The 16751-nt window shown below is 51.6% G+C and overlaps 1 protein-coding gene across 1 annotated transcript in view; it reads right to left on the bottom strand.

Moving 5' to 3' along the window:
• Positions 1–3595: 3595 nt before the first annotated feature.
• LOC144503951 (mitogen-activated protein kinase kinase kinase 2-like) overlaps positions 3596–16751 on the bottom strand; it is a 125483-nt gene continuing 112327 nt past the window's right edge. Inside the window, exons 7-10 of the mRNA XM_078229118.1 lie at positions 14499–14598; positions 9810–9940; positions 6452–6531; positions 3596–3689 (exon numbers count right to left, since the gene is read on the bottom strand). Of these exons, the coding sequence (XP_078085244.1) occupies positions 3596–3689; positions 6452–6531; positions 9810–9940; positions 14499–14598 (405 nt within the window). The remainder of the gene's footprint in view (positions 3690–6451; positions 6532–9809; positions 9941–14498; positions 14599–16751) is intronic.

Raw genomic sequence — 16751 nt, 5'->3', positions numbered from 1 at the left:
TGGTTTTGATTTTATTCCGAAAATAAAAAGGCTAAACTGTATCGAATTTTACAGCCATAGAAAGAGATCACGCTGCCATTGGCTGTTGAGTGTCATCAACTTCAGGAAGCATAGAGGAGAACATGCCCCTGTCTACATCAACAGGGGACAAACATGGTCGAGGGCTTCATGTTTTTTTACGTGTCCAGATCACCAACAACCCTGTCCTGGTCCCCCCATGCCGACACTATAGTTAAGAAAACCCACCAACGCCTCTACTTTCTCAGAAGACTAAGGAAATTTGGCATGTCAGCTATGACACTCACTAACTTTTATAGATACACCCACAGAAAGCATTCTTTCTGGTTGTATCACAGCTTGGTATGGGCTCCTGCTCTGCCCAAGGCCGCAAGGAACTACAAAGGGTCGTGAATGTAGCCCAATCCATCACGCAAACCAGCCTCCCATCCATTGACTCTGTCTACACTTTCTGCTGCCTCAGCAAAGCAGCCAGCATAATTAAGGACCCCACGCACCCCGGACATTCTCTCTTCCACCTTCTTCCGTCGGGAAAAAGCTACAAAAGCCTGAATGCACGTACTAACCGACTCAAGAACAGCTTCTTTCCTGCTGCTGTCAGACTTTTGAATGGACCTACCTTATATTAAGTTGATTTTTCTCTACATCCTAGCTATGACTGTAACACTACATTCTGCACTCTCTCCTTTCCTTCTCTATGAACGGTATGCTTTGTCTGTATAGCGCCCAAGAAACAATACTTTTCACTGCATGTTAATACATGTGACAATAATAAATCAAATCAAATCAAAACAGGACACTTCCAACACTGGAACTAACCACTCTTGTAAACAGCAATCCGAGTTCTGTACTCTGTACTTCCCTCTGTAACCTAGTACCTCATCTGCTGTTTTATGGCACTTGGGTCTAGCGTTACTCTGTGGTACCGCTCTCACCTCACAGTCAGGAAGTTGTGGGTTTAAGTCCTACTCCAGAGACTTCAGCACAAAACCTGGCCTTGACTCTTCAATGGAGTACAGAGGGAATGCTGCACAGTCACAGGTAATGTGTCCACGATCAGGTGTTAAACTGAGAGCCTCTCAGGTGGATGTTAAAAACTCCCACAGCAACATCCTGAACAACAGCAACCAAATTCTTCAACCATCATCACTAAAAGCAGGTTATCTGATCATGAAATCACATGCGTTTCCATGGGATCTTGCTGTGCGTTCGCGCACGCGCACACGCCTTATCGCATTCCAAAACTTGCATATACCGGAACAGACCATCGGAACAAACCGACGGCAAATATGTTTACAGCATCTTTCGTGTAATAAAATATCCCAAAGCAATTTACAGGACTTTTGTAAATCAGAAGTAGACACCAAGTCACAGAAGGAACTATTTGGACAGATGACCAAAGGCTTGGTCAAAGAGGTACGTTTAAGGTGTCTTAAAGGAGGAAAGAGTGTACATGCGCACGTGAGAGAGAGAGAACACGAGAGAGCGAGGGACACGCTCTTTCTCTTCAGCATGCACACTCTCTCTCTCGTGCAGAAAGAGTGTGCGAGAGAGAGCGCGTACGTGAGAGAGCGTGCATGTGAGAGGGAGAGTGGGTGTGAGAGAGAGCCACGCGCAAGAGAGAGAGTGGCGAGAGAGAGCGGGCGAGAGAGAGAGAGCACGTACGTGAAAGGTAGAGCGCGCGCACGTGAGAGAGCGTGCATGCGAGAGGGAGAGTGGGTGTGAGAGAGAGCACGCGCAAGAGAGAGGAGTGGGCGAGAGAGTTGGGGTGAGAGAGAGCGGGTGCATAAGAGAGGGTGAGAGAGCGCACACGCGAGAGGGAGAGAGGTGGGCGCACTAAAGAGTGAGAACGTGCGCACGCGAGAGAGTGGGCGTGAGAGAGCACGCGGGTGCACAAAAGAGGAAGGGGTGGGCGAGGGGTCCGGGGGTGAGGTGGGGGGCCGGGGGTGAGGTGAGGGGGGGGGGGGTGGAGGTGAGGGGGGGGGGGTGAGGCAAGGGGGGGGGGCCGGGGGCGAGGGATGGGAGCCGGGGCAAGGGGTGGGAGCTGGGGGCAAGGGGGTGGGAGCCGGGGGCAAGGGGGTGGGAGCCGGGGGCAAGGGGGGGGAGCCGGGGGCAAGGGGGGGGGAGCCGGGGGCAAGGGGGGGGGGAGCCGGGGGCAAGGGGGGGGAGCCGGGGGGCAAGGGGGGGGAGCCGGGGGCAAGGGGGGGGAGCCGGGGGCAAGGGGGGAGCCGGGGGCAAGGGGGGGAGCCGGGGGCAAGGGGGGGAAGCCGGGGGCAAGGGGGGGGAGCCGGGGGCAAGGGGGGGAGCCGGGGGCAAGGGGGGGGAGCCGGGGGGCAAGGGGGGGGGGAGCCGGGGGCAAGGGGGGGAGCCGGGGGCAAGGGGGGGAGCCGGGGGCAAGGGGGGGGGAGCCGGGGGCAAGGGGGGGGAGCCGGGGGCAAGCCGGGGGCAAGGGGGGGAGCCGGGGGGCGAGGGAGGGGGGGAGCCGGGGGGCGAGGGAGGGGGGGAGCCGGGGGCGAGGGGGGGGGGAGCCGGGGGCGAGGGGGGGGGAGCCGGGGGAGAGGGGGGGGGGGGGGGGGGGGAGAGCCGGGGGCGAGGGGGGGGGGGGAGAGCCGGGGGCGAGGGGGGGGAGAGCCGGGGGCGAGGGGGGGGGGGGAGCCGGGGGAGAGGGGGGGGGGGGGAGAGCCGGGGGCAAGGAGCCGGGGGCGAGGGGGGGGGGGAAGCCGGGGGCTAGGGAGCCGGGGGCGAGGGGGGGGGGGGGGGGGAGCCGGGGGGCGAGGGGCGAGGGGGGCGGGGGCAAGGGGGGTTGCGGGGGCGGGGGGCAAGGCCGGGGCAGGGGTGGGGGCGATGGCTGGAGGGGGGCGGGGGGCGAGGGGGGGGGCGGTCGGGGGCAAGTGGCCGGGGGCGAGGCTGGGAGCGAGGGGGGGGGGGCAGCGGCGAGGGGGGGGGGCAGGGGCGAAGGGGGGGGCGCCGGGGTGAGGGGGTGGGCGCCGGGGGCGAGGGGGGGGAGCCGGGGGCGAGGGGGGCGGCGGGGGCGAGGGGGGGGGAGCCGGGGGCGAGGGGGGGGAGCCGGGGGTGAGGGGGGGGGGGGGGAGAGCCGGGGGCGAGGGGGGGGGGTGAGCCGGGGGCGAGGGAGGGGGGGGGGAGCCGGGGACGAGGGGAGCCGGGTGGCGAGGGGGGGGGGAAGCCGGGGGCGAGGGTGGGGGAGCCGGGGGCGAGGTGGGGGGAGCCGGGGGCGAGGGGGGGGGTGAGCCGGGGGCCAGGAGCCGGGGGCGAGTGGCCGGGGGCGAGTGGCCGGGGGCGAGTGGGCCGGGGTCGAGGGGGGGAGCCGGGGGTGAGGGGGGGGGAGCCGGGGGGGAGGGGGGGGGAGCCGGGGGCGAGGAGCCGGGGGTGAGGAGCCGGGGGCGAGGGGGGGGGGGGGGGGGGGGAGGCCGGGGGCGAGGGGGGGGGGAGCCGGGGGCGAGGGGGGGTGCGGGGGCGATGGGTGGGGCGGGGGCAGGGGGGGGCGAGGAGGGGGCCGGGGGCGAGAGAGAAAGCGTTAGAAAGGGATTTCTGGAGTCTGGGTCCAGCAGCTAAGGGCTCAGCTACAGATGTCGCAAAGCTCACCTGAATAATCCTGATGATTATCTGGATAGCTCTGTGCTCTGGGCATCCAAGATTTTGGATAGCTGTCACTGCAAAATAAACCAAGTGTTAGCTTCCATACCTGCCCCGTCGCATCCACTGAATAAAAGTGAATTTTCTCTCAGTCAAGTCTTTGTTCAGTTTGAGATGTACAGATGTGCAAACATGCATCTTCAACAATAATACAGAACAATGGTGTCGAGACAGCCTAACACCTCCAGATAAGGTAGGAAGACAAGTAGGCAATGGCAACAGAAATAGGTGGTCATCTTCCAAAATCCAATAGGCTCTGGAACAGTTCCTACAGATTGTAACTCCAATGTAACCCCTTGATTTAAAAAGGGAGGTAGAGAGAAAGCAGGGAATTGTAGACCAGTCAGCCTGATGTCAATAGTGGGGAAAATGTTAGAGTCCATTGGCTGAGCACTTGGAAAACAGTGGCAGGATCGGACAGAGTCAGCATGGATTTACCAAAGGGAGATCATGCTTGACAAATCTACTGGAATTCCTCGAGGAAGTAGCGAGTAGAGTTGATGAGGGGGAGCCAGTGAATGTGGTTTATTTGAACTTTCAGAAGGCATTCGACAAGTTCCCATATACAACATTAGCATGCAAAATTAAAACACATAGGATTGTGGGTGGTGTATTGAGATGGATAGGAAACAGATGGTGAAGAACAGGAGTAAACAGGCCTTTTTCTCAGTAGCAGGCAGTGATGAGTGGGGTACTACAGGGATCAGTGCTCGGGTCCCAGTTATTCAGAATGTATAGACAAATGCATGGCAGTTGCAGTATAATGTGGATAAATGTGAGGCTATCCACTTTGGTAGCAATAATAGGAAGGCAGATTACCTGAATGGCTATAGATTGAGACAGGGGAACGTGCAATGAGGCCTGGGTGTCCTCGTACACCAGTCACTGAAGGTAAGCATGCACTCCACTGTGAGCACAGATCTGCTGTAAGGGAACACTTGCAGTCTCACTGTTATAAACACACCCATTGTGCTGAGGGTGCGTTTAGAATGGCTCTGCTACATTTCCATCTTTCTACCTCCAGCTTCCATCACTGCAGTCGATCCAAACCGCCATCACCAGCTGGCATTCGCACAGGCATGGGATCAGACCACCCAACATTTATCAGTCACGTTACACTGCCTCATGGTCTGCCAGCTTAACTGGCTGGGTAGCATTGCCATCCCTGAATCAGAAAGTCATGGGTTCACGCCCCACTTCTGAGACTTGCAAGCACAAAATCCAGGCTGGCGCTCCCAGTGCAGTACAGAGAGAATGCTGCACTGTCAGAGGCCCTGCCTTTTGGACAAGACATTAAACGATACACCCGCCTGGTCTCTTAGATGGGCAGAAAAGATCCCATGGCATTATTTCAAAGAGCAAGCAATTTCCCCCTGCTGTCCTGTGACAGCATTTACCCCTCATAGAACAGTACAGCACAGAACAGGCCCTTCGGCCTGTTGTGCCGAGCTTTGTCTGAAACCAAGATCAAGCTATCCCACTCCCTATCATCCTGGTGTGCTCCATGTGCCTATCCAATAACCGCTTAAATGTTCCTGAAGTGTCTGACTCCACTATCACTGCAGGCAGTCCATTCCACACCCCAACCACTCTGAGTAAAGAACCTACCTCAGACATCCTTCCTATATCGATTAACATCATTAAAAATAAGACTATCTGGTCATTAGCTCATTGCTGCTTGTGGGATCTTGCTGTGCAAAAGCTGGATGTGATGTTTCCTATCTTACAAGTGGGACTCCTCTTCAAAAGTATTTCACTGGCTGTACAGTGCTTTGGGAATGTCTGAGGTTGTGAAAAGCGCAAAATAAACAAATGCAGGTTTTCTTGTGTTTGCATTCCCTCAAAACACTTCTATTCCCATGGGTCGGTACGGTGGCACAATGGTTTGTGCTGCTGCCTCACAGCGCCAGGGACCCGGGTTCAATTCCTGGCTTGGGTCACTGTCTGTGTGGAGTTTGCACGTTCTCCCCGTGTCTGCATGGGTTTCCTCCGGGTGCTCCTGTTTCCTCCCATAGTGCGAAAGACGTGCTGGTTAGGGTGCATTGGCCGTGCTAAATTCTCCCTCAGTGTTACCGGAACAGGCGCCGGAGTGTGGCGACGAGGGGAGTTTCACAGTAACTTCATTGCAGTGTTAATGTAAGCCGACTTGTGACACTAAATAAATAAACTTCAATAAAATGTCACCTGCTTTCCTATTTGTCCTCTTTGTCCACTGTCGGTCTAACAGGTCTGATGAAACTAATTTGTTTTCTTGCTTATGGCACTTTAAATTGATCAAGTATAACGCGGTGTGAAACCCCTTGTCCTGAATGAAGTCAACATCACAGAAACTTTCAGATTAGATATATATTACATCGAGAGGCAGCACCTTCAATGTAGTCAAATGTTACAAGGTGCTTCCACCAGGGGTGATTATCAAATGAAATCTGACACATAAGGAGACATTAGGACAGGTGGTCAAAAGCTTGGCCAAAGGAGGTAGGTTTTAAGGAGAGTCCGAAAAGAGGAGAGAGGGGCGGAGAGAGAATTCCAGCAGTTAGGGTTCAGACAGCTCAAGGCATGGTTGCTCATGGCGCAGTGATTAAACCTGGGAATGTACCTGAGTAATGGAGAATTGGCAGAGTTTTAGGACTGGAGGAGATTACAGACAAAGGATTTAAACACAAGGATAAAAATTCCAAATTGGCGACACTGTGGAACCAGGAACAAAATTAGGTCAATAAGCACACGGATGACGAGTGGACAGGGCTTGGTGCGAGCGAGGGTTAGGGGCTGTTACCTGTCGAGAGGACTGTCGAGGGATGGACAGCTCCCCGACGCTGAGTTCTCAGGGCTGCTCATTGACAGCGGGTCCAGCATCTGCCAACAAAACAATCACACGTCAAACAAGAAGTCTTTGCTTGAATGTATTCAATAACTGACATGATAAAACCAGGAAGTCGAGGAAGCAGAGGAATAACAGGAGAGAAAAATTCAGCATCCCTGTAACATTCCAACTTCCCAATTAAAATTCTCCCGAGGACAAGGTGCCAGCCCATCATTATCACGAAAGAGAGTGTGCTGGTACACTCCTGTCACGACAGAGAGTGAGCTGGTACACTCCTGTCACTACAGAGAGTGAGCTGGTACACTCCTGTCACTACAGAGAGTGAGCTGGTACACTCCTGTCACTACAGAGAGTGAGCTGGTACACTCCTGTCACTACAGAGAGTGAGCTGGTACACTCCTGTCACTACAGAGAGTGAGCTGGTACACTCCTGTCACTACAGAGAGTGAGCTGGTACACTCCTGTCACTACAGAGAGTGAGCTGGTACACTCCTGTCACTACAGAGAGTGAGCTGGTACACTCCTGTCACTACAGAGAGTGAGCTGGTACACTCCTGTCACTACAGAGAGTGAGCTGGTACACTCCTGTCACTACAGAGAGTGAGCTGGTACACTCCTGTCACTACAGAGAGTGAGCTGGTACACTCCTGTCACTACAGAGAGTGAGCTGGTACACTCCTGTCACTACAGAGAGTGAGCTGGTACACTCCTGTCACTACAGAGAGTGAGCTGGTACACTCCTGTCACTACAGAGAGTGAGCTGGTACACTCCTGTCACTACAGAGAGTGAGCTGGTACACTCCTGTCACTACAGAGAGTGAGCTGGTACACTCCTGTCACTATAGAGTGTGAGCTGGTACACTCCTGTCACTACAGAGAGTGAGCTGGTACACTCCTGTCACTACAGAGAGTGAGCTGGTACACTCCTGTCACTATAGAGTGTGAGCTGGTACACTCCTGTCACTACAGAGAGTGAGCTGGTACATCATGACACTACAGAGAGTGAGCTGGTACACTCCTGTCATGACAGTGAGCTGGCACACTCCTGACATTACAGGTGCGGTTTTTCGCTGTGGCGCGTCGGAACTGTCGATCGATGAGTCGAGCGCCAGATCCTGTTCTTATGAGGGCATCTTTCAGCGTCTGGAGGTGTCTGTTGCGATCCTCCTCATCCGAGCAGATCCTGTGTATTCGGAGGGCTTGTCCATAGGGGATGGCTTCTTTAACGTGTTTAGGGTGGAAGCTGGAGAAGTGGAGCATCGTGAGGTTATCCGTGGGCTTGCGGTACAGTGAGGTGCTGAGGTGACCGTCCTTGATGGAGATGCTTGTGTCCAAGTGCGAACCGATTCCGGAGAGTAGTCCATGGTGAGTCTGATGGTGGGATGGAACTTGTTGATGTCATCATATAGTTGTTTCAGTGATTGTTCTCCATGAGTCCAAAGGAAGAAAATGTCATCGATGTATCTAGTGTATAGCATCAGTTGAAGGTCCTGTGCGGTGAAGAAGTCTTGTTCGGACCTGTGCATAAAGATGTTGGCATATTGAGGTGCGAATTTGGTCCCCATGGTTGTTCCGTGTGTCTGGATGAAGAACTGGTTGTTGAAGGTGAAGATATTGTGGTCCAGGATGAAGCGGGTGAGTTGTAAAATTGCATCTGGAGATTGGCAGTTGTCGGTGTTGAGTACTGAGGCAGTTGCAGCAATGCCATTATCGTGGGGGATGCTGGTGTAGAGTGCCGAGACATCCATTGTGACGAGGAGTGCTCCTGGTTCAACTGCTTCGTGTGTGCTGAGTTTCTGTAGGAAGTCCGTAGTGTCGCGACAAAAGCTGGGGGTTCTTTGTACAATGGGTTTCAGGATGCCCTCGACGTAGCCGGAGAGATTCTCACACAGGCACCATTGCCCAATATGATGGGACGGCCGGGTGTGTTTGCCTTGTGTGTCTTCGGGAGGCAGTAGAGATCTCCAACGCGGGGAATATGTGGGATGAGAGTACGGAGGGTGTTCTGAAGGTCCAGATCAAAGGTCTTGATCAGAGTGTTGAGTTGACGGGTGTTTTCTTCGGTCGGATCTGCGGTAACTGTCCGTAGTGTTCCTCGTTGTTCAGTTGTCGGTACACTTCTTTGCAGTAATCCGTTCTGTTCAGTATGTCAATGGTCACTCCTTTGTCTGCTGGTTTGATGATAATGTTGCGGTTGGTCTTGAGAGCGCAGATGGCGTTGCGTTGTGCTTGGATGATATTCGGGGCTGTCTCGTGAGTGCGGTTGATGAATCTGGTGTTGACGCGCCTCCTGACGGCTTGGGCATACATGTCAAGTTGAGGGCAGCGGCCTTCCGGAGGAGTCCAATTCGACTCTTTCCTCTTCGGTTGCTGCACTGCGGATCTCTCTGTCGGCTGTTCCGGTTCATTGGTTGTCTCGTTGTGTTCGCTGTTGGCCTCTTGGGGTTTGTGCAAGAACTCCCGCAGCCTCATTCGCCTGATGAATTCCTCTGTGTCCGCTGCGAGACTGATGGGGTCTATTTTGGTGGTGGGGCAGAAATTGAGCCCTCGGCTGAGAACTTCGATTTCATCTGGTTGAACTTGCAAAATCTCACTAACTGTCCTGTCTGGAGACAATACACATCTCTTTAACCTGTGCTTAACGCTCTCTCCACTCACATTGTCTGTACCTTTGAGACTTGATTACCTGTAAAGACTCGCATTCCAACCATTATTTTGTAAATTGAGTTTGTGTCTTTGTGCCCTGTTTGTGAACAGAACTCCCACTCACCTGATGAAGGGGCAGCGCTCCGAAGACTTGTGGCTTTTGCTACCAAATAAACCTGTTGGACTTTAACCTGGTGTTGTGAGACTTCTTACTGTGTTTACCCCAGTCCGACGCCAGCATCTCTGCATCATGACACTCCTGTCACTACAGAGGGTGAGCTGGTACACTCCTGTCACTACAGAGAGTGAGCTGGTACACTCCTGACACTACAGAGAGTGAGCTGGTACACTCCTGACACTACAGAGAGTGAGCTGGTACACTCCTGACACTAGAGAAAGTGAGCTGGTACACTCCTGTCACTAGAGAAAGTGAGCTGGTACACTCCTGTCACTAGAGATAGTGAGCTGGTACACTCCTGTCACTACAGAAAGTGAGCTGGTACACTCCTGACACTACAGAGAGTGAGCTGTACACTCCTGACACTACAGATAGAGAGCTGGTACACTCCTGTCACTACAGAAAGTGAGCTGGTACACTCCTGTCACTACAGAAAGTGAGCTGGTCACTCCTTCACTCCTGTCACGACTGATGGAGGTTCCTTACTTGGTCCATACTCTCGGGAATGAATTCGCCTTCACTGTTGATGCTGGTGTAGGATCCATTGCGTGCCACTTGCTGCTGCCCATCTGGAATGTATCCGGGTGGTGGAGAACTGCGATCGGATGTCTGGGAAGCTGAACAGGGGCAGAATATTCACAGTTAACATGGAGACATGAACCAAATCTAGAAAACAAAGAAAGAACCTTATAATTGCCAGTGATTGGTCACAAACACATGGAGCAGCAAAGTCAATGCCCGAGGAAGGATCCGTCTCCAATGTGAGGGGGACAGAGATTGGTCTTGAGCGCTGAACTCCATGTGATTTACTTCCCTTCCGCCTGCCATGGAGATGATGGGAATTCTGATGCGTCTCCAGAGAATGAGGACGTACGAGGGTTGCATACTTTTCCAATTAGACAATAACCCACCCCATAAGAGTTGGTTTTGCAGTTGGGATAGGGATAATCAAACCTGAACATAACAGGATCCCAGGAGAATATAATATTAATGGAGAGGTAATGGATGATGATGATTTAACAGGAAACTTTCAGTCTGAACAATCAAAGTTACAGGCATTTGAGAAGGACGGGACGTGGCACCCAGACAATCTTTGCTTTCTCAGAAGCCAAATTTATTTTAAACAGGAAGGCAGAATGGGAATTGCGAGCTGGGTAAAAGATGTGGCAACTTGGCCACCAAAATGATAGTAGGACACGTTGCAATGTCCAATCTTCTTTACTGGTAAAAATGTTGAAATACAGAACAGCAGGGAACCAAAACTGGAGGCAGCTATGATGTGGAGTTGTCGGTGTTGGACTGGGGTAAGCACAGTAAGTAGTCTCACAACACCAGGTTAAAGTCCAACAGGTTTATTTGGCACCATGAGCTTTCGGAGCACTGCCCCTTCATCAGGTGAGTGAAGAGTTGGGTTCACAAACACGGCATATATGGACACAAACCCAATTACAAGATAATGGTTGGAATGCGAGTCTTTACAGGTAATCAAGATTTTACAGGTGCAGACAATGTGAGTGGAGAGAGGGTTAAGCACAGGTTAAAGAGATGTGTATTGTCTCCAGCCAGGACAGTTAGTGAGATTTTGCAAGCCCAGGCAAGTCGTGGGGGTTACAGATAGTGTGACATGAACAAGATCCCGGTTGAGGCCGTCCTCATGTGTGCGGAACTTGGCTATCAATTTCTGCTCAGCGATTCTGCCTTGTCGTGAAGGCCGCCTTGGAGAACGCTTACCCGAAGATCACAGGCTGAATGCCCGTGACCGCTGAAGTTCTCCCCAACAGGAAGAGAACACTCCTGCCTGGTGATTGTCGAGCGGTGCCCATTCATCCGTTGTCGTAGCGTCTGCATGGTCTCCCCAATGTACCATGCCTCGGGACATCCTTTCCTGCAGCGTATCAGGTAGACAATGTTGGCTGAGTCGCAAGAGTACGTACCGCATACCTGGTGGATGGTGTTCTCATGTGAGATGATGGCATCCGTGTCGATGATCCGGCACGTCTTGCAGAGGATGCTGTGGTAGGGTTGTGTGGCGTCGTGGCAACATTGTCATCAAGCCAGCAGACAAAGGAGGGGCCACCGTCATACTGAACAGAACGGATTACTGCAGAGAAGTGTACCGACAACTGAACAACAAGGAACACTACAGACAGTTACCCGCAGATCCGACCAACGAACACACCCGTCAACTCAACAGACTGATCAAGACCTTTGATCCAGACCTTCAGAACACCCTCCGTGCTCTCATCCCATGTACTCCTCACCTTGGAGATCTCGACTGCCTCCCGAAGATACACAAGACCAACACACCTGGCTGTCCCATCGTGTCAGGCAATGGGACGCTGTGTGAGAACCTCTCCGGCTACATCGAGGGCATCCATCGTATAAAGAACCCCAGCTTCTGTCGCGACACTACGGAGTTCTTACAGAAACTCAGCACACATGGAGCAGTTGAACCAGGAGCACTCCTCGTCACAATGGATGTCGCGGCACTCAACACCAACATCCCCCACGATGATGGCATTGCTGCAACAGCCTCAGTACTCAATGTCGACAACTGCCAATCTCCAGATGCAATTCTACAACTCATCCGCTTCATCTTGGATCACAATGTCTTCACCTTCAACAACCAGTTCTTCATCCAGACACATGGAACAGCCATGGGGACCAAATTCGCACCTCAATATGCCAACATCTTCATGCACAGGTTCGAACAAGACCTCTTCACTGCACAGGACCTTCAACCGATGCTATACACTAGATACATCGACGACATTTTCTTCTTTTGGACTCATGGTGAACAATCACTGAAACAACTCTATGATGACATCAACAAGTTCCATCCCACCATCAGACTCACCATGGACTACTCTCCGGAATCGGTTGCATTCTTGGACACACGCATCTCCATCAAGGACAGTCACCTCAGCACCTCACTGTACCGCAAGCCACGGATAACCTCACGATGTTCCACTTCTCCAATTTCCACCCTAAACACATTAAAGAAGCCGTCCCCTAGGGATAAGCCCTCAGTATGCACAGGATCTGCTCAGACGAGGAGGATCGCAACAGATACCTACAGACGCTGAAAGACGCCCTCGTAAGAGCAGGATATGGCGTTCAACTCATCGATCAACAGATCGACGTGCCAGTGTAAAACCGCACCGATCTCCTCAGAAGACAAACATGGGACTCGGTGGACAGAGTACCCTTCGTCGTCCAGTACTTCTCTGGAGCGGAGAAGCTACGACAACTTCTCCGGAGCCTTCAACATGTCATCAATGAAGACGAACATCTCGCCAAGTCCACCCCACACCTCCACTACTTGCCTTCAAACAATCACGCAACCTCAAACAGACCATTGTCAGCAGCAAACTACCCAGCCTTCAGAAGAACAGTGACCACGACATCACACAACCCTGCCACAGCAACCTCTGCAAGACGTGCCGGATCATCGACACGGATGCCATCTCACGTGAGAAGACCATCCACCAGGTACTCGGCCAACGTTGTCTACCTGATACGCTGCAGGAAAGGATGTCCCGAGGCATGGTACATTGGGGAGACCATGCAGACACTACGACAACGGATGAATGGACACCGCTCGACAATCACCAGGCAGGAGTGTTCCCTTCCTGTCGGGGAACACTTCAGCAGTTACGGGCATTCAGCGTCTGATCTTCGGGTAAGCGTTCTCCATGGCAGCCGTCACAACACACAATGCAGAATCGCCGAGCAGAAACTGACAGCCAAGTTCCGCACACATGCGGGCGGCCTCAACCGGGATCTTGGGTTCATGTCACACTATCTATAACCTCCACGACTTGCCTGGGCTTGCAAAATCTCACTAACTGTCCTGGCTGGAGACAATTCACACCTCTTTAACCTGTGCTTAACCCTCTCTCCACTCACATTGTCTGCACCTGTAAAGACTTGATTACCTGTTAAGACTCACATTCCAACTATTATCTTGTAATTGAGTTTGTGTCTATATGTGCCCTGCTTGTGAACCCAACTCTTCACTCACCTGATGAAGGGGCAACGCTCCGAAAGCTCGTGCCACCAAATAAACCTGCTGGAGGCAGCTGGTTAAACATGTCCCTCATGGTAACCACGAAAGCCCACGCTACTAATGGCACAACTCATGCATGCTCATAACCACTACAGACATCAGTCTATATTCAAAATAGAAAGGTGCGTACTCTATTTGAAACTGAACATTTTAAGAGAATGTACCACAGGGCGTTCATTATGAAAGATTTTGAAAGGGCTAAGAACACGTTTCCATCAGTTGGCAAATTAGTGACAAAAGGGCATAAACTTCACGCGATCACGAGAAGAATCCCTCCTGTATCTCTCGCTCAAAGTCTTAAATCTTTGCCCAAAGTCACAACTGAGGTGTTTAAAATGTTATAAAAGTGCCACCAACTTCTCTCTCCTCCACTATCCATAAATGCAAGTTGGCTTCTTTGGCCTAAAACAATTGAGAGGATAAAACAACAGTCCAGCTGTGCTGAGATACGCACCATGAAGATATTCCATCTTCAATGAACCAGACTATTAGGTCAATTTAATTTTTAATCAAATCATATAGTTAGCGACTAACCTTTTCCAAAATTATTTCTTGGAATGCGGGTGTCGCTGGCTGGGCCAGCATTTGATACCCATCCCTACTTGCTTGAACCGAGTGTCTTACTCGGCCATTTCAGAGGGCAGTTGAGAGTCAACCACATTGCTGTGGCTGGGGCTCTGGGGTCACATGTCGGCCAGACCCAGTAAAGACGGCAGATTTCCTTCCCTGAAGGACATTAGTGACCCAGATGGGTTTTTACGACAATGGGTCCCCCAGACAGAGAATTACCCTGGGTCTCTGGATTTACTCGTCCAGTGACAATATCATTACACCGCCGCCTCCATGATTCAATATATAATGAACGCAAGTTTAAAAGAATATGATTCTTATGAGGTAGTTAGAACAAAGTTTTTGCTGAGTTTTGGAACATGGGAATGCTGTACTATAAGCGTCAATTAAAAAGAAGCTGGATCGAAAAGGACAGGAGTTCAGTATGAGAAGCAGAAAAGGGGATAGAGAAAGTGAGGGGAATTGGAACGGATTCCAATGGACGGCTATGACGGGCTGAACCACTTCCTGTGTTGCAATGGGAAACCACAGCTTACCGAGCAAGGGCAGCCTGTTTTTCCTCTCCGCACCTACATACACTGTGCTATTGTCCAAATCATCCGTTTGCAATGCCTCCACGTCACTAAGGTTTGTTACCTAGGCAACAGAGAAAATCAGTTTGAAAAAAAGGACAAATCAAAACATTAAAACATCAGCAACAGATAAATACTGTAGATAGACTCATAGCATTGCCAATGTGGTCTGTCCAGATCAAACAACCTTGCAGAGAGGTTAAATCCTTGTTTGAATGGGCCAATGATGCTCTCAAGGTCCGAGATGTTACTCCAGACGATTGGGACATTCTGGAGCAGTTACTGCAAACTGGGACTCTTCAAACTCATTTCACATCGGATCCCAAAACAAGGGAGACGCTGAACACTTTAAATCCAATATTCCAGCCATGATCTCAAAATTGCTGAGTGAAGCTCTGTCTATTCTCAGAACGTGATGTGGAGATGCCGGCGTTGGACTGGGGTAAACACAGGAAGAGTTTTAATAACACCAGGTTAAATGTTTAACCTGGTGTTGTTAAAACTCTTACTGTATTCTCAGAACAACAGTTCCCAGTGAGCCAGTCTAACATTTTTCCAACCATTCTGTGACTCTGCTGAGCAAGACTGAGAATTCTTGTAGAATCAGGGCAGTATGGACGTGAGAGCTAATACTCAGTGGGAAGTGGCTTGTCACGGACCAGATCCTTCCCGCTTACAACCAGCAGAGGGCAGCTGAGGCCAGAGCTGAAAGAACAGCATCCCATCCAGTGGACTTGCCCGCTGTGCTTTCGACTCTCTCCCTGCACTGGTGCACTGATGTGGAGATGCTGGCGTTGGACTGGGGTAAACACAGTAAGAAGTCTCACAACAGCAGGTTAAAGTCCAACAGGTTTATTTGGTAGCAAAATCCACTAGCTTTCGGAGCGCTGCCTCACCTGACGAAGGGGCAGCGCTCCGAAAGCTAGTGGATTTTGCTACCAAATAAACCTGTTGGACTTTAACCTGGTGCACTCTGCACAGCAGGTTAAGCATTCGGCACAACATGTCACGCTGACCGTGCCAGTGAGATATTGCAGGCATCAGTGCCAAAGGGGGCACCCATTTGTCTATATCTAGCTGGAGCAGACTCCCCGTCAAGGACATTTCTATTTATGCCTTCACCACTCTGCTATTTATTTTGCCTGCTTCTGCAATGTCAGCTTCTCTCATGTTTGCCCACTCGCTCCACGCTTCCCATCCTTTGCTTCCTGTTGTGCAGTCAGCACCATGATGCCTTTCTTTTAAATTCACACCACTGTCAGTGGTGCCACTTCCACATTCTCCCAGCTTCGCTGGAGGAGTGTGTCTGTGTGCATGTGTGTGCAGCCATGTGTCTGTGTGTGTCTGTCTGTGTGTGTGTGTCTGTGTGTGCAGCCATGTGTCTGTGTGTCTGTCTGTGTGTGTGTGTCTGTGTGTGCAGCCATGTGTCTGTCTGTAAGATCTCACTGTAAGATCACTGCACTCACAGGTTTTAATCACACTGTGGTCAGGTCAGAGTTTCCTAACCGGCACACTGGAGTACCATGGAAGCCCCACAAGTGTGCCACAAATATGATTCAAAATGATTACATTTTGTCAATAAACTAAATCTAACCTTTGTTTCCAACTCCGTGGTCGGTATAGTGGGTTTACAGCAGCGGTTCCCAACCCTTTTTACATCGCAGTACACCTGTAAAAAACTGAGGCACACCAACTATTCTCTCCAACTGAACTGCACTCAAGCAAAAGCCTTCTATCTCGAAAACCTCCTAAAAACACGTCAAGCCACCATTTAATATAGTTTTCATTATTTTAAGACATTTATGATGAGAACCGTGTCACCATTTACATGTCAGATACAATGTTGGGGTCTGTTTCTCCTTTTTCTTCTCGTACTGGAAATTTTGTCTCCCCGTCTTCTCCAGCCTGTATCTGTCTCATAGAACATAGAACATAGAAAGCCACAGCACAAACAGGCCCTTCGGCCCACAGGTTGCGCCGATCACATCCCCACCTCTAGGCCTATCTATAGCCCTCAATCCCATTAAATCCCATGTACTCATCCAGAAGTCTCTTAAAAGACCCCAACGAGTTTGCCTCCACCACCACCGACGTCAGCCGATTCCACTCACCCACCACCCTCTGAGTGAAAAACTTACCCCTGACATCTCCTCTGTACCTACCCCCCAGCACCTTAAACCTGTGTCCTCTCGTAGCAACCATTTCAGCCCTTGGAAA

Source organism: Mustelus asterias, chromosome 14 (genome assembly GCF_964213995.1).
Source record: "Mustelus asterias chromosome 14, sMusAst1.hap1.1, whole genome shotgun sequence".
Classification (NCBI taxonomy): Eukaryota; Metazoa; Chordata; class Chondrichthyes; order Carcharhiniformes; family Triakidae; genus Mustelus; species Mustelus asterias.
Note: the sequence above shows the minus strand (reverse complement) of the source record. Positions and strands in the feature narration are given on the sequence as shown.